Source organism: Herpailurus yagouaroundi, unplaced genomic scaffold, assembly GCF_014898765.1.
Source record: "Herpailurus yagouaroundi ecotype Mexico unplaced genomic scaffold, PumYag 77, whole genome shotgun sequence".
Lineage (NCBI taxonomy): Eukaryota > Metazoa > Chordata > Mammalia > Carnivora > Felidae > Herpailurus > Herpailurus yagouaroundi.
In genome coordinates, this window is record NW_024412388.1 from 25,350,995 (window position 1) to 25,374,280 (window position 23,286).

The 23,286-nt window shown below is 49.3% G+C and overlaps 1 protein-coding gene and 1 long non-coding RNA gene across 4 annotated transcripts in view; one reads left to right on the plus strand and one right to left on the minus strand.

The window, feature by feature from the left end:
• PHC2 (polyhomeotic homolog 2) overlaps nt 1–23,286 on the minus strand; it is a 114,793-nt gene that overhangs the window by 25,323 nt on the left and 66,184 nt on the right. Inside the window, exons 4-9 of one of the 3 annotated variants that reach the window (XM_040468489.1) lie at nt 23,094–23,171; nt 22,495–22,659; nt 20,460–20,612; nt 19,021–19,333; nt 4,576–4,976; nt 4,159–4,324 (exon numbers count right to left, since the gene is read on the minus strand). In XM_040468489.1, the coding sequence (XP_040324423.1) occupies nt 4,159–4,324; nt 4,576–4,976; nt 19,021–19,333; nt 20,460–20,612; nt 22,495–22,659; nt 23,094–23,171 (1,276 nt within the window). The remainder of the gene's footprint in view (nt 1–4,158; nt 4,325–4,575; nt 4,977–19,020; nt 19,334–20,459; nt 20,613–22,494; nt 22,660–23,093; nt 23,172–23,286) is intronic. The other 2 variants (XM_040468499.1, XM_040468508.1) reach the window with 2 other exon arrangements.
• Nucleotides 17,244–18,467, plus strand: LOC121025787 (uncharacterized). The gene is made up of 3 exons (XR_005788151.1): nt 17,244–17,354; nt 17,456–17,647; nt 18,347–18,467. It is a non-coding gene; the product is annotated as an uncharacterized LOC121025787 (long non-coding RNA).

Sequence of the window (23,286 nt, forward strand, 5' to 3'; positions counted from 1 at the left end):
CTGGGGACTTCCGACGGGCCGCGCTGGGCTGGGCTGGCTTCCTCGGTTCGCCTTGCGGGTCGGGGCCTCCGGGAGGCGGGGCGCCGGCGCGGAAGCCGGGCCGCGCGTTTCCTTTGTGCAGCCGCGCCGGCCCCGCCCCGCGCCCTCCGGAAGGCGCCTCGAGCCCGGCGGCGGGTTAGGGACTTGGGCTTTCGATTTAGGGAGGCGAGCGCCGCGCGGCCCGTCGGAAGTCCCCAGTGCGGTGGTGGACTGTGGAGTCCCGCCCCGCCAATTCGGAGCAATAATAATAAGGACTAGCAGTAGTGTGTCAAGCCCTACGCGCACGCATTCCCACTTAGGGTTCACAATAACCCTACAAGTAGTCATTATTCTCCCCACTGGGAACTGAGGATCACAGATGTTAAGTAATGACCAAAGTGACCCAGTTACACCTCCATAAACGGGGATAATGCTTACTCTTTAGGCTTACTGTGAAGGTTAAGTGAGGACATTTACTCAAATTGCCTGCAGTGCTTGGCACACAGTTGGAGCCCAATAAATGTTACTTCTCTTCCTAAACCACACTGAGTTAAACTGAATTGTCGTGGCAAGCACATTCCTAGTCAGTAGATAACGCTAGGAGCTGCAGGGGATACCAAAGATGTACAAGGGTGACTCAACACTTCTCACCACCCCGCCCCCCAGCTTTATCAGGAACAGATGACACGAAGTTCTTTCTCCATGCTTGACTTCTTTCTATTCCCAACATTTTCCCATTTTCTTGCCTTTCTTGGCATTCGTATTCTCCCCTCCCACTGCCTTTTTCCTTCAGGCCTCATCCCTCTTTCTTTGTTCCTGCGTCTTACATTTATTTTATATGCTCTGTTTACTTCACTCCCTCTTTTCCTTATTCCTTTTTTTCTTCGAATTTTCAAACCTCCTTTCTTACACTTATAAACAAAGGTAACATAGGATAGAATACTCGACTTCTACTTTCCTGCCTCCCTGACTTTACTTGCTCTAGTCCCTCCTAGATTGCCCTTTCCCCAACTCTGCATGTCTAGGTCTCACTTATCCTTCAAGCTCTGGATTCAAGAACAAATGGTCAGCAAACTTTTTCCGTAAGGAACCAGATGGCAAATATTTTAGATTTTGCAGGATATACTTTTTCTGTTGCAACTCTTCAGCTCTGCTGTTGTAGCAGGACATAGCCATAGACACATGACCACATGAATAAGTGTGGCTGTGTTCCAATAAAACTTTATGGACACTGAAATTTAGATTTCATATAATTTTCACATATCATGAAGTATTCTTTTGATTCTTAAAAAAAAACTTTTTAAATGTAAAAACCATTGTTCAATGGTTTACAAAAACTTGTGTTGTGATGGATTTGGCCCTTGGGATGTAGTTTGCCAACCCTTGCTCTAGAACAACGCCACTTCCTCCCAGTGATCTACCCTGATAATCTCTACGTGGTAGTAACTTTTCCCTCTTAACTTTTAAAGCACTTACATATAATCCTTCTATGGCATTTATCACATTTTGGTTTTTATTGTATGTTTCCTTCCTGTGCATTTCTCATCTTTCCCAGCAGAACTTAAGCTCTTTAAACATAGGTTACAGACCTTATTTCTCTATATATTACTTCCCATCCCACAGTGCTTTGCATGGAGCAGGCATGCAAACATATACAGAATTGATAAACATTTAAGACTTGGGTGGTTGACAATAGTTTCCACTGTGCAAAGCTTACTTCTCTCAAGAGACAGTACCTCAGGAACAGGATGCTTGTTATATGTATAGATTTCAGAAAGAGATTTTTGAGAGCTTTATAGAGAAGATAGAGAAAGCTAGGCAAATGTCAGTTCATTTAGGAGTTGTGGGATAAGATGTACTTGAACAAAGAATGTATGTTATCACCAACCTGCAGACAGAGCATGCGTCCTCAGTCGGGTCTTAGTGAATATTTCTATCAGCAAATTGGTTAAAGACAAAGAGAACATGCTATATAATTTACAGGTGGCAAAGTTAAGCAGAGGAGTTAATATAATGAATAACAAAATTCAGATATAAAACATTCCTGCCCCTTCCCTTATCCTCTCTGTGCCTCTGTTTTCTTATCTTTAAAATGGAGATGATAAAAGTTCCTGTCTCAGAGGGTTACTGTCAGGATTAAATGAGGAAATACACAAAAAGGCCGGCAGAGAAGGCTCAGTAAATATTAGCTATTAACTATTACTATTTTCTGGCTAGGCAGGAACTATGGGCTGAGTTCACAAAATAACATTTAACAGATATAATTAACTACATTTTGGCTCAAAATATAAATTGTACAAGTTGGAGAGTGAGGAGACCTGGAATGATAGCAGCCCATGTAAAAAGAAACCTCAAAAACAAACTAAAAAATAAACCCCAAACCCAACCCTCTGGAATTCAGGTGATTCAGTGCTCGGTGAACCAAGGGTGTCATTCCCCTGCATCCGAGGAGCTAATGTGGGGCTCTGGGTGTATCATGCTAATGAAGGAAGGTGAGGGAGTTATACTTGGAGCCAGAGTCAGGGCACTGCACTTTAACAGCAGTGGGACCTTGACCCTCTGCAGGCTTTTACTCCCTCCTCTGAATTATGGGAACAATAATATTGACCTCCCAGGGGTATCATGAGTTGAGTTCAGGAAAATCTTGGAACAGTCCTTGGCACACAATAGGTGTTCAAACAAATGTCAGTTCCCCCCTACCATACCATGCAGATACAGGAAACAGTCCTGCCCCTTGAAAGGCTTATAAAGCTAGGTCCAGGTGCCAACTTATGGTGGCTGGTGGCTTTTTATGTTTGGAATTACTGTGCTTAATTTTGGGGCTCACACTTTGGGGGAATTAATGAAAAGGTAGAATGTGGCTAAACAAGAATGACCAGATGGTGGGAATGGGAGGTCTTGACACCGGATGGGTAACCAAAAAAAAAAAAAAAAAAAAAGGCAAAAGATCTCAGCTATGCAAGCCTGGAGATTTTCCTTTTTTCAATGGGAGGGAGGGGAAAGAGACATGGGTAACTGTCTCCAGACACTGCCAGAGAGGGACTCTGTTACAATTCACGAGACAGTCACAGCCAGTAGTAGAAGTTCCAGGAGAACTGGTTCGGGCTCAATTTGAAGAGCAACTTTTTGATCATTAGAGTGATTCCACAGTGAAATGGGCTGCTTTTCAAATTGGTGAACCCCCTACTCTTGCAAGTGTGCCAAGAGAACGGATAACCTCCTTCCTGTCTTTTAATTTTCCTGATGTTCTTTCTCCACATTCTTTTCGCTTTTCCTTTCCTTGATCCCATCCTCTATTCCTTCTAGGACATTCATAGCCCTTTCCCCTACTCTGTCCCCAAGTGCTTTTCTTCTCATTTCTCCCTCCTGACTTCCCATGCTCTTTGTCTCTTGGCTCTCCCCACCCCGGCTCCCAGCGCACACCTAGTCTGATGACTGGAACTGCCTCCTTGACTTGCTCAGAATGTCACAGATCCGGGCCAACACTGCTGTGCACACCAGCAGGGAGGGGAAGGAAGGCAAAGGGACCGCTGTGAAGGCAGAGATCATGCTGTGACTTTCTCATCAGGGTAGAGGGATCCTCCGACTGAAACCCAGTCGTGGAGAAGGACCACTTGTCACTGGGCACTCACAGACTCTTGGGGATCCCAGAGCTGGGCAGTTCTTTCAAAGATGCTTTCCACGAGCTGAACTCATTCTGAATCCCCTTCTAGCTCCCCCTAGGCATTTGTCGTATCTTTGATCTACGGCAGCCATTTGTCATATTTCCAATTTCAAGAACTCCCTCTCCTACCAAATGAAGCAGAGAACTGAGACAACTGGAGACCTGCCTGAACCCTCAGCTTGGCATATGGATATGCAAACATATCTGACAGCAGTGACATGTAGGTCTCAGAGTCTGGGTCTAGAACTTTCAACTTTCCTTTCTCTATCCTTTTATATCTTCTGTGTCCCCTTTCTTTAGCTTTGGTTCATCTTCCCATTTCCTCCTCTCTGTTTTCACCTACCCAGCTCCCTTGTTGCCTCGTGGGCTTGCAATGGCTTACCCGCCCATGCCAGACGCCCAACTGAAATGTGCCAGGGAGTGGCAAGGAAAGCCAACTCTCTCCCCTCCCTCGAGGGCCCCGCCCCACTTCATACCGTGAGCTGGGGACTGCTGGACACTAGGGCTCTTGGGGGCAGGCAGGCCTACAGGCATGGCCGTGATGATCGCCTGGGGATGTGGTGATGGGCCAGCGCGAGTCTCAGGCACACTCTTCTCCCCAGGTACCGCCTCCTTCCAGTCATCCATGGTGCACTGCTGGGGCTGTTAAGGGACAAGACAGAGATCATCCCATAAATTGCCTCTACATCGTTGGATACGCCCCGTCTTCTGAGGATTTGGGGTAGCAGGTGAGGACTTTAAGATTCAGCCAGCCCCAAATTAGGGAGGGGCCCCTTTACTTTCTTGGAACACCCAGAGAGGACTTTGATGAAAACACATCCGAAAGGGGGCTGTGGGATTGCCCGAGCTGTCCTCCCCGTTTGCTCCTCGGACCCTGGTGTTGGCTTACTCACCACTGGTGAAGCGGGCTGCAGTTGTAAGATGACAGCTGAAGCATGCTGGAGCCTGCGAGGGGTGTGGGCCAGGCCTTCAGGGTACCCATTGTGAGGCCCAGCTTCTGGCGTGGGAGGGTGACACTGCTGAGCGCTGCCAGGCTTGTGCAGATTGGCCGTGGGGCACTGCAGCGGCAGGGCGGGTGTGACTGGGCCTAGTGGCATGGCATGGGCTTCGGGGCTGGACTGCGGGGCCAGGCTGGGGGGGACCGAGGCGAGCTGGGGCTGGGGCTGGGCTTGGAGCCGCGACTGCTGCTGCTGTGGTGCTGGTTGCTGTGGCTGCTGCTGGAGCACAAACTGGGGCTGCAGGTGCTTGGAGGACGGCTGCGAGAGAAGCTGGTGGGGCTGCAGCTGAGCGTAGGCTGAAGGGGGGAAAGAGCAGGTCAGGGGGCACGGCTTGACCTCATCTTCTGCTGTGTCCCCAACTGTGCCCCTCCCACCTCCATATCACAATGGCTTCCCAAACTCAAGGTCTCCTGCTTTGAGCTCTTTCAGCTTTCACCTAGAGCCTTGCCTGGCCACTGGCACGGCGCAGCTGTCTCTGTTTCCTCGCCTTCTTCCTGTGCTGCAACATTGTTCCCTCTGGCTGCCCCTCAAAGCCCAAAGCAAAGCTCACCTCATCTGTGAAGCCTTCTTGGACCATGCCTGCTGGTCAGAGGAACACTGGATTCTACAGAGTGCCGTGTGCTCTCTCTCCTCTGTGCCCTTGGCTCACTTTCCTCCCAGCCTATGGTCTGTGTGGCCCCCCCATCGCCCAGCCCAGCTCTGTCTGTTCATTCACACCCTCTGGCTCTGCTCAGGCTGGGCCTCCTCCAGGAAGAGCCAATTCACATAGATGGGGGCTGGACTTCTGGTTCCTTCTGTTATATACAGAGGGACCTCGGGCTAGCTGCTTAACCTCTCTAGGCCTCGGCTTCCTTCTCTATAAGTCAGAAATAAAAATAGTTCCTGCCCAGAAAGTTGTTGTAAGGATGAAATGAGAAAAAAACTGTGTGAATATAATGAGAAAAACAAGTGACATACTGTTCGTAGCACAGTGCCTGGCATACGGTCGTGCTCAATCATTTCTAGCTATAATTAAAATGATGATTTCAATCTTGGTCTCGGTTCTCAAAGCATCCTGGACTTATACATCTCCCATAAGAACGTGTATCACAGTGCATTGTAAGTTCTTCTTAGCTCCCTTCCCTTCAAGATCATGAACTCCTTGTGGTCAGAAACTATTCTGTATCTCTTTAGCCAGAGCCTGGAATAATGCCTGACATCAGATGGGTGCTAAGGAAATAAACTTCTTGTCCTGAACTGGAATTCATGTGTTGTCATGTGCTACTAGCCTTTTCTTCTCCCATTTTAACCAGGCCCTCTCTTGGAGGTGAGGATTCTTATACTTTTTTAGTAATCTGTTCAGCGTCTAGCTCATGCCTTGTATACACTAGGGATTCAGAAATTCAGCTCAGAGATTGATTGTCCTTCCTCCTCACTCTGTCTAGCAGCATCCAGGCGAGCCTAGCATGAGGGCAGCCAGCTCAGCTGAATGTGTCTTGCCTCACGGTGGCCCTCCACAAAGGCTCTGCAGCTGGAGGGGAGCCACCAGAGAGGGGCTGTGTCTTACAAATACACAGGGTCACAGCTGGAAGCTCACAAATGCATTTTTACAACCAAAGGTTCCCATCGAACAAGGATAAAGGCAAATTTGGGATCCTAAGCTAACATTTTAAAAGGATCCTATGATCCTTACAGGTGCAAAGCAAACAGATTTCAGAGCATGTGTGTGTGTGTGTGTGTGGGGGGTGCTTCTTTCTTAAAGTTTGTCGATTTACACACACTATCTCATCACAGCCCAACACAGAGTTCCAAGGAGAATGCCATTCAGAATGGAAGGAAATGGAACAGAACGGAAGGGGAGGGAAGGGAAGGGAGAGAAAGGAAAGGGAAGGGAAGGGAGGGAAACAAGAGGTGTTAAAGGAAAACGAGGCGGCCCATGGTGGCTGACTGCTGTAGGCCGAGAGAGGGAAAAGGGACAGCCCACAGGCTACGGTCTGGATGACAGTGAATACAGAAGAGGGAAACTCTGGAAGGCAATGTGGCTTTTAGAGAAACTTCCTGGGTTTGGGTGGTGGTGGAACATCCAGATGGAAATTGCCAGTAGGCATTTATTTGGTGATTATAAATTGCCCCTGCCTCCAACTTTAGCCTTGTCTCCCAATTCCACATTGAACGGCACAAAACTTAACAATCAGAATTGTTTTTTTTTTTTTTTTAAATTTTTTTTTTTTCAACGTTTATTTATTTTTGGGACAGAGAGAGACAGAGCATGAACGGGGGAGGGGCAGAGAGAGAGGGAGACACAGAATCGGAAACAGGCTCCAGGCTCCGAGCCATCAGCCCAGAGCCCGACACGGGGCTCGAACTCACGGACTGCGAGATCGTGACCTGGCTGAAGTCGGACGCTTAACCGACTGCGCCACCCAGGCGCCCCAACGATCAGAATTGTTAATCAGGCAAACTAAACAATCAGGACTTTTTAAGATGACTGTCAATAAGTCACTGGAGAGGTACCAAAGAGGCCACGTGGTGCCCTGTTAGGCTCGAGGGGCCAAAAAGACCTGTAGAAGGATGGGCATTATCACTGAAAAAGCAAGCAAACCTCTCTGTCTCTCAGTACAAAGTCACAAATTCCTGCCCTGGGAACAGCCACTCCACGGGTTGCCCCTGTGAGGTGAGAGCTGGCGCAGGTGCAGGGCAGGGAGCCGAGCATCAGTAGCGTGTCCCGCTACTCCCTGGCTGTGTGGCCCACGGCGGGTCCTGTTCCTTCTCAGGGACTCAGAGTTTTATCTGAAACAGGAGGTGTGGGCAAGGTGAGCGCATGAGTCTCTCCCAGCTCTAATCTGATGAGGGTGGCTCTTGTAGGAAAGTGGTTGAAAATTCGGGATTTATAAGGTGGCGAGAAGATTCGAGAGGAAAAGGGTTCTAGATCTCTAGCGCACAGAGTACAGTTAGGGAAAATACGCGTTTGCTTGACAAGACTGGAAAAGAGACCGCCGGCCTGCGGCCCTCTATCCCAGGGCCTCCCCGTCCGGCCCACTCTCTCCCCTCTACGCTGCTCCTGGAAAACTGGATGCATTGTTTTAGAACAGATGATGCTAGCGTATGCTAGGGATGGAAACAAGGCTCATGAAGGCGTAGATGAGTTCACAGATCAAAGACCGAAGGTATTTTGGGGGAGTGTACACCCGTAACCTTTTGAGGTTAATAAAAAGCAAAGACCATGATTTAGCTCTGGCATTATCCTGGCTCAAAAGTCCTTTTATGTAAAGTATTGCAATGACTTCCTAATTGGTCTTTCTGATTCCTGTTTCTTCTCTCTATAATCCATCTTATGGATTGCCAAGTAATCTTTCTTTTGCAAGTTAATCTTCCTAGTGCACAGATCTGACCCCCGATTAAAAGCCATCGGGGATCCTCCTTTGTCTGTTGTCTAAAGCCCTTGACATTCAAGATCTCATTACAACCTTTGAATTTTTATTATTTCTTTGATCAGAGCAATCTACTACTCACTGTCCCCTGTACGGAACTTGTGCTTTGTCTCATCCCGCTTAGAGTGTCACACAAATCAAACCCTCGTCATCCTTTCCCTGCCGTTACAGCCAAGGGACTCTTCCCTTTCTCTGAGCTACACCAAGATCTCTCTGCTTTGCACGGCCCTCAGAGATGCAGCGTGTCCAGCGGTCAAGGATAAGCTCTAGAGTCAAAGTGCTCAGATTTGAATCTTAGCTCTGCCACTTACCAGCAGTACACTGCTGGGCAAGTTACTTGACCTCTCTGAACTTCTGTGTCACCATCTTTCAAAGGGGTAATGATGATACCTATTTCATAGTTATTTCAGTAAATGACTTATCTCCTTTCAGAGGCAGAATTTATGGGATTCATTTGTTTCATCCAAAGAACCTTGGATTTAGTGGATGCTCAATCAGTATTGGGGAATGAATGAATGAATGAATGAATGAATGAATGACACCATGGTGGGACTCTGTTTGTTCCACAGAACTTTTCCTCTTCAGAACCAGAGCATGGATGAGAGGGATACAAACCCACAGATCATTTTAGTTTAAGCAGCACCCTGGTTTATTGAAGACCCTCTTCCTGTCCAACCCCCGCTCACTACCTTCCTGCACTGACTCACAACCCACCCCAACTGCTCTACTTGCTGTCCATAAAACGTCATATCCTAGCGTGCCTGCTTGGCTTTGATTTCAGTGCTTCCATTTTCTGGAATGCCCTCCTTCTGCTTCAGTGATCCAAGGCTTAAGCTTCTTTGGCTCAGGCTCAGCTCCTGTTGTCTCCCTCTTTGCCTTAACCCTCAATTATGGGTTTTCCCTCAGAATTCCTGAAAGTTTTTATTGTTTGTTTGGATTCGTTTGTGATTTAACATGTACTATCTTGTATACATACTTCCTTGGTTCTTAAAAATTGATTCTTATTCCCCTTCTCATTTTAACATAACATCCCTTAAATTGGCATGCGTATCGCGGTTGCTGTTGGCTCAATGGCAGTGCTTTTCCTCCTTAGAGTTTAGTAAAATAATGCCACACCTCACAATCAGTGGTGTCCTAGATTAAATGAAACGGCAATACATTTACTCTTTTGTGTGTGTACTTCCTATCTATCCAACTATCCTTTTCAGTCAAAGGCATGTTCTCTGTTTCTTTTTCTTTTCTTTTTTTTTAATTTAAGAGATGTGCTTTTGGGGCACCTGGGTGGCTCAGTCGGTTAAGCATCTGACTTCAGCTCAGGCCATGATTACACGGTCCGAGTGTTTGAGCCCCGCGTCGGGCTCTGTGTTGACAGCTCAGAGCCTGGATCCTGCTTCGGATTCTATGTCTCTCTCTCTCTCTCTCTCTCTCTCTCTCTGCCCTTTCCCCACTCATGCTCTGTCTCTCAAAAATAGATAAATGTTTTTTTTTTTTTTTTAAAGATATGTGCTTTAATTTAGCTGGATGATTTTTATGTGTCTTTCACCTTCCACATTGTCTGACATGATACTCCAGATGTTTGGAGATGCTTAGCGAACGTCTGCTGGTGATCACGGTAAGATCAATGAATGCTTCTCCCTCTGCCATGCCCTCCCACTCAGTGTGGGGTGGCAAGGGTGTAATATCTGATTGCAGCCATGATACTGGAGCAGGCCATGCCCCTCTTCCCTACAGCTAGGATGGGGCATATTAGTTTATGAAATGTTAATGTACAGAAGTCTCTTTTCTCTTTTCTTAATTTTTCCTAAGGCCCAGTAACTTCATTTCTCCCTTGCACCCATTGTGGCTCCCCCATCCCCGCCTGCTGTGAAGTCCACTGCTCCTAAGGAGCAAAGGGTTGCTTCCAAAGGACCTCAACCACCACTTTGGAAGGCCCCATCAGTTTGGAAGGCCCCATCAGCCCTTTCTGTTATGGAGCATCGGAGAGGCAGGCCCAGGGCCTCCACAAATTAGAGCCCAGAAAGAGAGAGGACTTACAGCCAGGGGGACTCTTCCCTTTCTCTGAGCTACACCAAGGTCTCTCTGCTTTGCGCTGCCATGTCCTACGGTCAAATGTAAGCTAGAAGGAGAGACTCTAGGCCATGCTCATCTTCCCGTCTGGTGCTCCAACCTTGAACACTGCTTAGAATCTCAAGAGACCAATTCACTGCTTCCAAACCAGTTGGTTGTTAGCAACAAGAGGATTAAGGTCCCCCAGGCAGGAGGGATTACTGGCAGGCCCCCTTCATTGCATCCACTGTCAGAATTCATCAATAATTAATCTCTATTGATCTCAAGGCTTCAAGTATGCAAGAAACAGCTCACTGCCCCAGAAATGCTGAGACTCTTGTCCCAAAATATATGGAAGCTTGTCCCAAAATATATTGAACATCTCCTCATGGGTTGCAGGCTTTCTTGTATACTTATTTTTCTAGGACTCTGCTATAACGGACTAGAGTTACTGGAGTTACCTGGTCTCTGGGTGAGGGAGGGATGCCTGTGAGAGAAGATGACATAATTCTTTGCTGCCCACTACTCTTCACGGTTTAGAAAATGAAGAGATGCTTTTAACCATTCATTGACTCGGCAAACATTAGCAAGCACCTTCTACAAAGCAAGTACTATGTTTGGTGCTGGCTGAAACATGGTCCCTAGGATACATTATAATCTAGTAAAAGAGATGTTTACTCGGCGTATCTTGGTAAATGTGACGATAGGAGAGAAGCATGGGATATCAAGAACACAGAAATGGGGATTCAGCTTGAGGAGGGCAGAGAAGGCTTCCCAGAAGCAATGTTTAAGATGACTCAGAGTTAAGGGCCGCCTGGGTGGCTCAGTGGGTTACGTGTCTGACTCTTGGTTTTGGCTCAGATCGTGATCTCGCGGATCTCGCGGCTCGTGGGTTCGAGCCCCGTGTCAGGCTCTGCGCTGACAGTAAGGAGCCTGCCTGGGATTCACTCCCTCTCTCTCCCTGCCCCTAACCCAACTGGTGCGCATGCTCTCTCTCAAAATAAATAAATAAACTTCAAAAAAATTAAAAAACAAAGATGACTCAGAGTTAAGAAGATGACAAAAGGAATAGCATGTGGGGGACCCAGAGCCTTAAGATACCCTGGTGCATGCAGGCACCTGTAGGGCATCCCGTACAGCTGAACTCAGGGCCTCTATAGAAGAGGGGCCAGAAGAGGAGGCAGTTTTAGGATGCTTCTAGATTATGCTAGCACCCGCCAGAGGCTGCTCCTCTCTGAAGAGATATCACGGGATCAGGCCTCGAGGGTAACTGAGATTGAGGCTGACGTTAGAGTCAGAGCTCCACGCACACACAGATAGACACGGAGGCTCCTTTTGGAGAAACCTAAAGCAGCAGCCACACGAAGTTTCTCTGATGTGGTTCCTTGGTGCTGAGGACCACAAATCTGAGGGGGAAAGTGGAGACTAAGGGCAGTTTCCCTGTAAGAAGAAACTAGGTTATAAAAACAGGACTGCCAACTGCTGGGGCACTCTCTGTGGCCTGCCTGTGCCTTGATGTCTTTCGGCCCGCTCTGCAGCGTCTGGCAAAACTACCAAATATCCTCTGTGAGCAGAATTCCTAATAAGGCCGCTTGGAACATTAATAAAGAAACTGGTTGCTGCATCTCTGCCCCGACTCGACCCTTGGCAGAGGGATGGCAGTACAGGGTACGTGGCTAACGGCGTGGATTTTAGAGTCAGATCTGGGTTTGCATCTTGGTTCTGCCACCTGGAGACTGTGCAACCTTAGACAGATTGCTTAACCTCCCTGCATCTTGATTTCCTGTTCTGTAAGTGGTAATATATACCACATAGAGTAGATGTTAGCATCACATGGAATCTTAAGTTTCTTTTTAAAGTTTATTTATTTTGAGAGAGTGAGAGGGAGCACAAGCAAGGGAGAGGCAGAGAGAGAGAGGGAGAGAATGAGTGAGCAGGGAAGGGGCAGAGAGAGAGAGATACAGAGAGAGAATCCCAAGCCGGCTCTGCACTGTCAACGAAGGCACCCAATATGGTGCCCGAACTCACGCACCGTGAAATCATGACCTGAGCCTAAACCAAGAGCCGGACGCTCAACCGACTAAGTCACCCATGTGCCCTGGAATATTATGTTTGAATTACAAAAAGGTCTACTGCTTTTGCTCAGACCTAGTAGATGCTTATCAGATGGAAGCTATTCTTCAAATACGATCTGCTATTTGCATGTCGCTTTGAACCTCTCCAGGCATTTTTGTAATCTGAATCTCATGTCTTCATAACAATGAGGCTATGAAGCAAACGGGCAGTGTTCCCATTTTACAAGCAAGAACTGAGACTGGTTTCCACTTGGCTTCTGCAATGCAGTGCGTTAAGGGAAAACTGACTTTACTTGACAAATGAGGCACGGCGCCTTACACACAACAAACACTCAAAAATGCTGATGGGCAAGTGAATAATTCAAGTCAGTAGGCACCAAGGAAAATGGCAAGTCTTGGCCTTGGAATAGTGGTTGGAGGCTGCTCAGACCTTTGGAGGTAATCTTGGAGGGAAGGCCAATGACGAGGGAGTGTTATATCAGAAGGCAGGGAGGTAAAAGGTATGTGACAGGTCAAGTGAGTCACAAAAGGGTAGGAGTGGGGGCGAGGAGGCAGGAGATCCGTGTAGGGAAGCCATGAGCGATTAGAGTAGTTCATCAGGCAATGTGGGGAGGGTCTTGCCGGCCCCCATGGAGTCAGAGTCAGTCTTATCAGAAGTCATTAACATGCTATTTATCGAGTCCCTCCTACAGGCTAGGCATTGCAATGGATAAGGTAGGAAACAAAGACACAGTGAAGGTTTCTGAACAAGAAAGAAATAACGGTCTCTGAGGAAGACGATTCTAGCAGCTGTGGGTAGGGATTCCTGACCATCAGTTAAGCCTTTTACAGGCAGCAGGCCTGGAGTGAAGCAGGGAGCCAATACAGAGGAAGGATCATCAACGCCGGGTGGTGAGCTGGGTGGTGATGGAAGGTGGGACCGAGGGGGAAAGGGAGCTCCTACCTGTCGCGAGCCTACTCTGTGCTGGTCAGCTCTGCAGCCCACTGCACTCATCTTTACAGCCTGCGGGAAGTGCAGTCATCTTTGTTTTATAGGTGAGGAAATTGAGGTTTACAGAGATTAAGTAACTTGATGATGGTCATAAAACTAGCAAGTGGGGAAGCTGGGGTCTGAAACCAGATCTAACTCTGAAGCCCATGCTTTTCCCATTATAACACTCTGCCTCTGCGGCGGAAGAAAATGAAGTCACTATAACCCCGAGACCGTGAGCCTGGGGTATAAGAGTAGCTCACGGCTATGGGTGGTGGCCGGGAAACTGGGAAAGGGGATCCTCCTGAAGAGGAAGACATCCAGGTTTTTGCTGTTGTTTTGTTTACGAATTCTGTCAATTTTAAAGATGTGTATGCAGGTGGGGTGATATCCAAGGGGGAATATCCTGTAGACAGGAACTCTACCGGGAGGGGGAAGAAAGACAGGGATGGACCGGACTGAGAAGTCACCTGCAGACAGGTGGTAGGTGTCTGAAATGTAAGAAGAGACCAGCTCCTTGAGGGGGTAAGTGTTGGAGTAAAACACCAGGAGGACAGGGCTGAGTCTTTTGGGAGTCCCACAGCTAATGGCAGTGGGGCAAGGGAAAAGGAGGGAGGGGCAGGCCCCACCTACACGCACAGATGGTCACAAGCACACGCGGCCATTCTGGGCTTAGGTGCCTGCCAGTGCCAGCTGAGATCATCCTCCTTCTGTTCCGTTCTTGAAACTTACCCATTTTTCAGGCACAACTCAGATTTCCACAACCCCAATTAGAATTTAAACTCTTGTTCATCTCTGCAACTCCCATATGGTTAGCATTATGTTTGGCACATAATAGGTGCTAAATGAGTATTTATTGAGCTGAACTCAACAATTAAAGAGACAGAGAGAAACTATTTGGGGACGACAGTTAATTAGTCTTTCTGAGCCGTATCTTCTTCATCTGGGGAATGGAATAATCACCGTTAGGATTAAATGAGGTATGTAGGTGAGGTATTTCGTACAGTGCCTGGGACACCGTTGTTCATTAGCTGGTAAGTATTACTATTTGCTGGCAACAATCCATCCATGGAAGTAATCAAACGGGAGCCTAGGGGTGAAGGATTTCAGGAAAGAAGAAAGGCTCAACAGTTCCAAGGCCCTTTGTGTATCACAGCTGTATCTGTGTGTATCACACTCTCTTCCTCTGTCTCTGTCTCTCTGTCTCTCTTACCACACACACACACGTGAGCGTGCACACCCACGATGAGGTATGTTAAGCAAACTATAAAACTCCTCCACTGATGCCCTCTAGATTTTTTCTCCTGACATAAGAGGAACTTCTTGGTAATCTAAATTTGGTCCTACAGTGGATACTAGAAATGACCTTCATGGCTGATAGCACGGTATTTAACATCAAATTGTTGCAAATTTTGACTCCAGCTAGATAATGAGCCCACTTGTATATTTTGTTTTTTATTGGATTCTCTAAGTAAAAGTGTCTACCTCACAGTTTGGCAGCTGCTGTGGGAGAGAAATGGGGTCCCCAAGAGTCCTAGAATCAGCAAGCATCACATTGTCAGGCCTATCGCAGACAGAAATCACTATTCCCTGACACAAACCCCTCTCTGTGATGAAACAAAGCCGCTATGTGGCAGGCCTTCCCAGCAGAGAATTTTCTCTCCTCTGATGAGACCTGAGGAGAGATGAGGAGACAGAACAAAGACCTGGTATCTGGAGCACAATTGTGGGAAAAGGGTCTAGAATTTTCCATGATCTGTCAGTTCTCTTTTTTTCACAGCATCTATCTCCTGGTCAGCAACTTTCTCCTCACCTTTGGGCCTGAGTGTGCACCCAAGGTCCTGGGTTTATCCCCTAGAATGAGGACTCCAAGAACCAAGCCTACTGTGAGTTGCTGTGGCCCAGCTCCCTCAGGACTCGGTTTCCCTGGAGGCCAGGCCTACTGGACCTTGCCGCCTGCCCCACTTCTGCCCTCCCTGGTTCCATCCTTGAATTTCCGAGAAAGCCCAACCTCTTAGGCTCTGCTCTCCACCCCTTACTCCCCTCCCCCCACCTACCAACCCACCCCTTTTCAGGGCATAAGGGACCTTTTCTATTTGCAGATCCTAAAGAAGCTGGTTGCCAAGGTGACAGGAGCAGGAACAGCAGGGAGCCATGGGGGAGGGGCTCTGCCCCCAAACAGCTGTCAGTGGGAGCAGTCCCAGCTGGGACTACAGCATTTGCCTGTTCTGGGAGGACACGGCCCCCAGGGGGACACATTCCTCTCCGCTATGATCCCCCACTGCCCCTCACCATAGGTCTCCACTGGTTATTCTCCCTGGGGGCAACCAGCCAGCCAGCTCGAAAATGCTCCAATAACCAACAAAACCTACCACCCCCCTTTTCTCTCTCTCTCTCTCTCTCTCATACACACACACACACACACACACACACACACACACACACGCATGCGCACATGCTCTGATCCCTCCGTTCCTTTGCAGTGGGTTGGCTGGGCAGGAGGCCAGAAGTTACCTCTGCCTGGGGACCCAGGACCCAGGGCAGGTGCTGCTTCAGGCTGCCCCCACCAGGTCATAGGGATTATTTCCATCTTGTTTTTTGTTCCAGAGGCCCTGAGAGGATCCAGGGCATCCTAACCCTCCCCACTGCCTTCCATTTAGGAGGTGGGGGTGGGGCAGTGGAACCAAGGGCTTACAGAGAGGAAGGGGTAGAAGGAGAAAGAAAGAATGGGAGGGGCCGGTAGGAGGCAGGAACCATGCAAAGCCCACCGATTTGTGTGGTCTAGATACGGCTCACAGCTGCTCCATAGGAAAGTTCTGTGGAACCACTGCTCTCTGTATTGCGTATACACACATAAGCCTAATCCCAGGCCATGCCTGAGGCCCTGGACCTCAGCCTGTAATGCACTGGTGTTCACCTTTACAAGGTTCAAGAGAAGAAAGCCTCCCACTAGACTCTGTAAATTGCAGAATTTAGAACCATCAGACTCTTTGAGCTTGGGATCAGGTACAGGAAAGGCCTAGGAAAGGCCCAAATTACTATAAGAAATGAAAGAGGCAAATATGGCTTAATGATTAAGAATACAGAATCTGGGGGTGCCCACGTGGCTCAGTGGTTAGGTGGCCAACTTTGGCTCAGGTCATGATCTCACAGTTTGTGGGGTCGAGCCCCACGTCGGGTTCTGTGCTGACAGCTCGGAGTCTGGAGCCTTCGGATTCTGTGTCTCCCTCTCTCTCTGCCCCTCCTTTGCTCATTTTCTGTCTCTCTCAAAGATAAACATTTTTAAAAAAATGCAGAATCTGGCTAAGCCAGCCACGGAATTGGTTCCCGGTTCTGCCACTTACTACTTATGTGACTTTGAGTGGCTTATGTAGTAAGTTCTTGGGCAACTTCTCTGGGTTAGTCTTCTTATCCGAAATGGATAAACATGGCTACCCTACTGGGTTCTTTCGAAGGTTAAAAGGGGTGGTGTGCATAAAAATGCCTAGGGTATGGGGGTGCCTGGATGGCTCAGTTGATTAAGCATCTGACTCTTGGTTTTGGCTCACATCACGATCTCATGGTTCATGAGATGGAACAGCCTGCTTGGGATCCTCTCTCTCCCACTCTCTGCCCCTCCCCCACTCACGCTGTCTTCCTCTCTCTCAAAATAAATAAATGAACTTAAAAAAATGCTTAGTGTATAATCTAGTATACAGTAGATGTTTTATCAGTGCTGGTCCCCTTTCTTCCTGGTTTTCTTGAGATTCCAGGGTTGCCTAGCACTTTTAGGAAGAACTCAAGAACTGGCCTTTCTTTTGAAGGGTCCTTAGAATCTAGGGGGCTGGCTTAGATCTGGGGAGAGGCTACATTTTGGCTTGGGTGGGAATGGGGTTCTCAGGAAGTAGAGTTTGTAGTTTGAATGGGAAGGGTGAAGTGGTGATTTGGGGTCCTTGCCCTAGTCCAAGCTGCTGTCAACTCATTATAAGATCTCCAGCCTTTACCCTTTGAGCCTAGTTTGTTTCTCTGTAAGAACAGGCTGGACTAACCTCTGAAGAAAGCAATGCCAGCCGGTGAGAAACATCTGGAATCACAGGGCAGTGAGGCCTCGGTAGGGGGCTGCCTTCCTCAGCTTAGCAGTGACTGTCAGAAGGCAGAGATTAACCAACCATTTGTCCTTGAAACCTCAAAAAGGTAAATAAAGGACTTTAGCTCAGATTCTGCCTTGCTCACTATCATGACATTGGACTTGTGCTTTCCTCTGTCTTAAATACCTCCCCCGACTTTGTCTGTAGGGTGAACTACTCATGCTTCAAGACTCGTGTGCCATTTTCTCCGAGGGACAGGATCTCTGGCCCATCCTCCCGGCAGTGAGCTGGCCATGTGTGCCCATACCTACCTTGGACTTACTCTATAATAGAATTTATGAAATTGAACGGATTTGCTTATGTATCTGGCTCCCTCCTTTTGACTGCACACTCGCTTAGGTAAGGATGTGCATTTTGACCATCTTGGTTAATCCAGTAACCAGCATACATAGGTTCTCAAGAAAGAAAAAATGCAGGTGAGATTGGACGGTAAAGTGGTCTGGATGAGGACAAAGGGTCACTGGTTACCTCAGGGGTGTGACCACGGTGATTCTCTTTTTAATGCAAAGCCACGTGGTCTCTCACTATATGTATTTCCATGGTCTAACAGCTTGGTCTGATTCCCTAGACTGGTAAGTCTAGGCTCTCTGCAGCTTTTCTTTTCTTTTTTTTTAAATTAAAAAAATTTTTTTCATGTTTATTTATTTATTACATTTTTAAATAAATCTTTATTTATTTTTGAGAGAGAAAGAGACAGAGTGCAAGCAGGGGAGGGGCAGAGAGAGAGGGAGACACAGAATCCGAAGGAGGCTCCAGGCTCTGAGCCGTCAGCACAGAACCCGACATGGGGCTCGAACCCACAACCACAAGATCATGTTCTGAGCCGAAGTCTAACACTCAACCGACTGAGCCCCCCAGGTGCCCCTCTCTGCAGCTTTTCTAAAGAAAGACTGCCTACGGTAGGCAAGGCTGGGAGAATGTTAGCAGGCAGGGAGAGAGGTCTAGCCTCAGGGAATGCTGAGTCATCCCCCAACCCCCCACAGATTCTGCCTCACAAGTAATCTGGTTTTTGTTGTTGTTTTTTTTTTAATCTTCTAGATTTTTTTTTTTTTTTTCTCAAGTGTCGCCCTCATTGGCAAGCCTTTTGGGATCCCCTCCCCAGAGCTTGATAGCTCCCCTGTGCTCCCGCGTATCCAGAGCTCACGGATATGACGGCGCTTACCACACTGTACTTCACAGCACTCGTCTACCACCCAGACAGCGCCCTCCCTGGAGGGCAGGGCCTGAGTCTCATTTATCTCTGCACGTCCAGAACTGGCAACGTAACTGGCAGAGATTAGTCAACAAATGTCTGTTGAATGATGAGAAAATCAACTTCCCACACTTCCTCATCTCCCTGAGTGGTTCTTACGTGCATCTGGCTGGCCCCTGTCCTTTTTGCTGACACTTAGAGAATTTCAAAGTAGTCCGGCTGCCAACCTCCGCTCTCTCACAGCTGAGAGCTATGATTGTGTGCTCCGAGATTCACCACCTTCAAGCCCATCGCGAAGGACTCATTCATTCCAAATGATGTGGCTTCCTCCTCTCAAGCTAGAAGGAGGCCTGGTACAGAACCAGGAACCGGTGAACTTCTCAAGATTGGAAGAGGCAAGAGAGACATGGGGCTGGTATCTTAGCACGTCCATGGGAAAAAGGAACGTTTGGAAGTTTTCCCCTACCCCATAGTGCTCCTGAGTTTTCAGGGATAGGATCCTTGTTCCTGAAGCCCTTACCTGGTGCGACGAGGGGGTGGGTAGCCACAGCGGGCACCATCCGACTGAGCCCAGCCCGGCCCTCCATGCTCCCTGGCACACCGTTGTTACCATCTCCTTTCTTGAGTGGCTCCATCACACTGTCACTTATGCCAGGCTTGGCACCTGCGGGGGAACCCTGAGCGGTGTTTCTGCCTTGTGACGGGGTAGGCAGAGGCTGGCTACCACCTGGCGTGGGTTTCAGGGCCAAGCTGGGCAGGACAGGCTGAGTGGGGGTAGGGCCCGAGGCTGCTGCAGCTGGTGTCTGCTGTGTTCGGAGGGTCAGGTTCTGTACCTGGAAGAGAGGGGTCTATAGGAGTCCAGAGAAGGTGGGTAGGAGCAACGGCAATACACAGTTAAGATAGGGAAGGAGTTAGGGATGGACCTAGGAATGGCTATACAGGATAGTGGGTTGTAAAATCGGAGAGAAAGAGAGAAAATGAGTTAGGGGCTGAAAAAGGAACCAGGAGCAGGTAGAGTTTCTAAAGGGGACAAGAAAGAGTGCTAGTGATTGCATCCACCGGCAGAAGAAATTGAATTCTGAGAAGGGATGACTGCCTAGGCTGGGGTGGGCTCTCTCTCCCTTGTTACCTCCTCTCCTCCCCCAAACTATCAGGATGGGATGCATTGCATTTAGAAAGAATTCCCAGCTACAGCGGGGCATGGGGCTTCCCATACTCAAAAAGGCCAGGGCAGAAGTGAAAGTTAATTGACCAGCACAGCCACCAGGCAAAGGATTATCTTGTCCTCAGAATAAATAAGGTTTAGGCCAGGATTCGTGCGCTTATTCAACCTGGCCCCTGGTGCCCTCTGCTGGACGCACGGAGGCTGTGCCAGACTTGCTCTGACAAATCTGATGATCTCGGCTACCAAGCACTCTCCAATTCTGTAGCTGGGGTGGGGGTGGGGGGTTCTGCCCCACTGCCCATAGAATCTTTACAGCCACAGCAGTATCTGTGTGCTCCCAGCAGAAGGTGGGGACCCAGGACTTATCTTTGCTCCCTCTTCCATGCCATCTTCCCCCAAACTAGAGGTGCTAGCGTGTATAACCAGAGTGGGATTTTCCACTTGAAAAGCAACGCAGAAGATATACTGGGGAGGGTGTAAGGTAAAAAGCTAGCAATGACCACCCATTACTGGCAGCCATGTTTGCCTCAGTATGCTGTGCTCTGATTCCTGATCTATGTTTGTGAGGGAATAGAACAGAGTCAAGGGTGGCTGAGGCCTTCTCAACAGGGAATTCATCAAGGAGTAGAGTAAGTCTGGGAGCATCGGGATGTCCTGTCTCCCCCCGGCTTTCCTAGAAGATCCCAACCTTTCCAGAGTCCAAGCTCCTCCAGGCCTTGTGCCCATACCCAGTCTCAGTACCCCTCTACGGAGGTGCCCACCCCCCTGCCCTCCCACCAGCATGGAATCCTCACCTGGGCGGGGGTGGGGGGCCGGGCGGGGGAGCCAGTGCCGAGCTCAGGCTGCACAGTAGCGACGGTGGCCGTGGGCGTGAAGATGAGCTGAGGGGACAAAGGAACAGTGCCGCCTAGGCTCCTAGCTACCTGCACCAGGTTACCTGGCTGGGCCTGGAATCACAGGAAACGAGGCGCCTTTTACCTGCCCAATGTGGGCTCAGCCACAGGACAGGACGGTTCAGCCAGGGAGCAGATATGGGGAAACAGGGAGGCAGGAGAGGGAAAGAGTCCAAAGGGGGCCACCTGAAAGTCTCAAGAGGCTTGTAGAGTCCTGATCCAAGCTGGGCAGTGAAGGGGAGGGTGGAGGAGAGCCAGTCTGGGGATGCAGGTCGGGTTTACTCCAGAAGCCTCTGGAGTGGCTCATGAGGAGCGCATCCTAGAGGGGCCGACATTCCCGGGACACCCTGAAGTCGTGCTCTCCACAGCATCCTGGGGAGCAGGGACCTAGGGCGCACACAGATGCCCTAGGACCTCTTTCCAGGTCTAACCCACTCCTGACTCCATGTCTGGGCCAGAACAGGACTCCCCTGCACGAGGGGTCAAATTAGATGTGTTCTTTTCTCAGTCTGTAGCCAAATTTAGATTCTGGTAGGGGGTGTACAGGGATAACAGTGGTAGAGGAACCAGGGCGCCCAGAGCCATACTCATGTCTGCCTCTCCTTCCGTGGGGTACAGGCTACGTGGTGCTCTCTGCATGACACTTCCACCCCGCGAGCCTAGCTTGGTGCCCATGTGGACGTGCTGGTGTCCCACAGGCTGCTTTCCCCAGACCTCCGAGAGGCATGTCGATGTCTACTCCTCTGTGCCTGCGTGCCCTGCTTTGGGGACGGAGGCAGACGGGCTTCAGGACTCCAGCTGGGGCAGGTGAGGAGGACAAGGGAATGAGTAAACTGAAGACAAGGGCAGGTTTGGGCAGTGTCACACTGCGGCCGTCCCGTTCCCTAGGAAGTAGAAGGTTGTTCCGTATACTGTGTGTCTATGAAGCTATTCCCTGGGAATGGAACGTCCACAAACAATGAACTCAGAGTCAAGAAAGGAAGTGCTGGGTCAGGACCCGAAAAGCCCCAAGCGTCAAGTTCTGGTCACAGAAGCAAACTGGTAGTGGTGGTGGAGGTGGGGGGGGGGGGGCGGCACAGGTAGGACTGTATTGTCTTCAGGAGGGCATGTCAAGGAGCTGAAGGGAGAAATCTTCAGGATGGGAGACACGAGATCAGAGTTTGTGATCTGAGCCCAACACAGAGCTGGAAGTTATCGCCTCCTGGGGAGCATGCTGCTGTTTTCCCTGGAAATTCTTCTAAATGTTAGGAACCCATAAGGTTCCTAAGGACCTTTGCATCCCTTAGGGACAGGTATAAAGGACAGATTCTAGGTATGCACGTCCAGGGCTGATACCGTCCTGAGCACATTCTACACATTCAAACAAGCTGAATTAATGAGTGATAGAGTGACCTGATGGGCATGGGGTCCCAGGTGGGAGAGCAGTGGAGGCAGCAGCATGTCCTGGAGCTGAATGCCACTTTCATGACTTGGGCTGGAATACACCTTTGGCTCTTGAGCTAGTGGTGGCCAGTGCCTACAAGGATGGCCACAGGGGCCAAGACCCCATTTCTGTACAGTACCTGGATGTCTGTGCGTTTGCTTATCTTAAGTGACCAAGTGTACTGGCCATCTGGGCATGAGCCCCTGCATTTTCTACCCTAATTAATTGGGGGGAGCAGTTTCTGAGAAGAAGAAGACAATTAGGGAAGGAAAGGAGGCATCATGGGCAACCTTCTCTATTTCAGCCGGGAACCCCACCTGTCCTTGGGTCACTGAGCCTGTACCAAAGCTCCCACTCAGCCTTCCAGGCGCCCTCTTATTTATTCCACCCCTTACCTCTTGCTGCCTGTCCCTTGGTGCTCCTTCCCACCCACCTCGCTAGCCTCTTAGTTCCCAACTTGTCTGCCTTTGTCCTTCCAGCCCACCTGAGCCGTGGCCCAGGCTGGGTACTCACCATCTGTGCCCTTAGATACATCTGCGCTTGGCTTGCAGTCAGGGCCGGAGAAGATGTGTTACCCAAGAGCACGGCCTGCTGGGCGATGCCTGAAGCTGTCGCTGAATTGACACTCTGTGCCCGGTTGATGAGCTGGGCCGCTGCTGGGGAGGCTGCCAGATTGATCTGATGGGAGAGACACACACAGTGGGAAACAGGAAGTTCTGTTGGTAACCTCTGTGCCTCCCTTATCCATTTCTTTCCCCCTCTTCTGTTCCTTGGTGGATTCGGCCTTCTCTAGGACCATCTCTGGTCCCTGGGCCCCTCAGCACTGCACCGTCTCTGGCCTACATGTGGAGCTGCAGGGAGGGTCCAATGGGGGAGAGACTGAACTGTAAACACAGAGCCTGGACACCGGCATGAAAGAGGACAGAGACTTACTGAAGGGTTAGAAAGAGGCAAATGCTTCTTTTTCTGGCAAGAGTAATAGATTCCAGCCATGACTGCACACGGCTAGGGATTCACCACCTGGGGCTGGGAGCCTGCAAGCATCTGGGGCAAGGAGGAAGGAGCTGGTCCCAGAGCTATGGGCTCTACCTGCGGCTCCCCAACCTACTCACCGAGGATGACTGGGCTGGGGCCTGTGCAGACACATTGCTGCCTGAAGTGCTCCCTTGTCTGTTGGCCACCAGGCTTGCCTAGAAAAGAACAGTTTGTATCGCTAGAGTCCCAGATCTCCCCCAATCAGTCCCCGAGCTCTCAAAGGAAGGACTTTAGGAAGTACTATAGGACAGCGGTCAGTTGTCAAACACC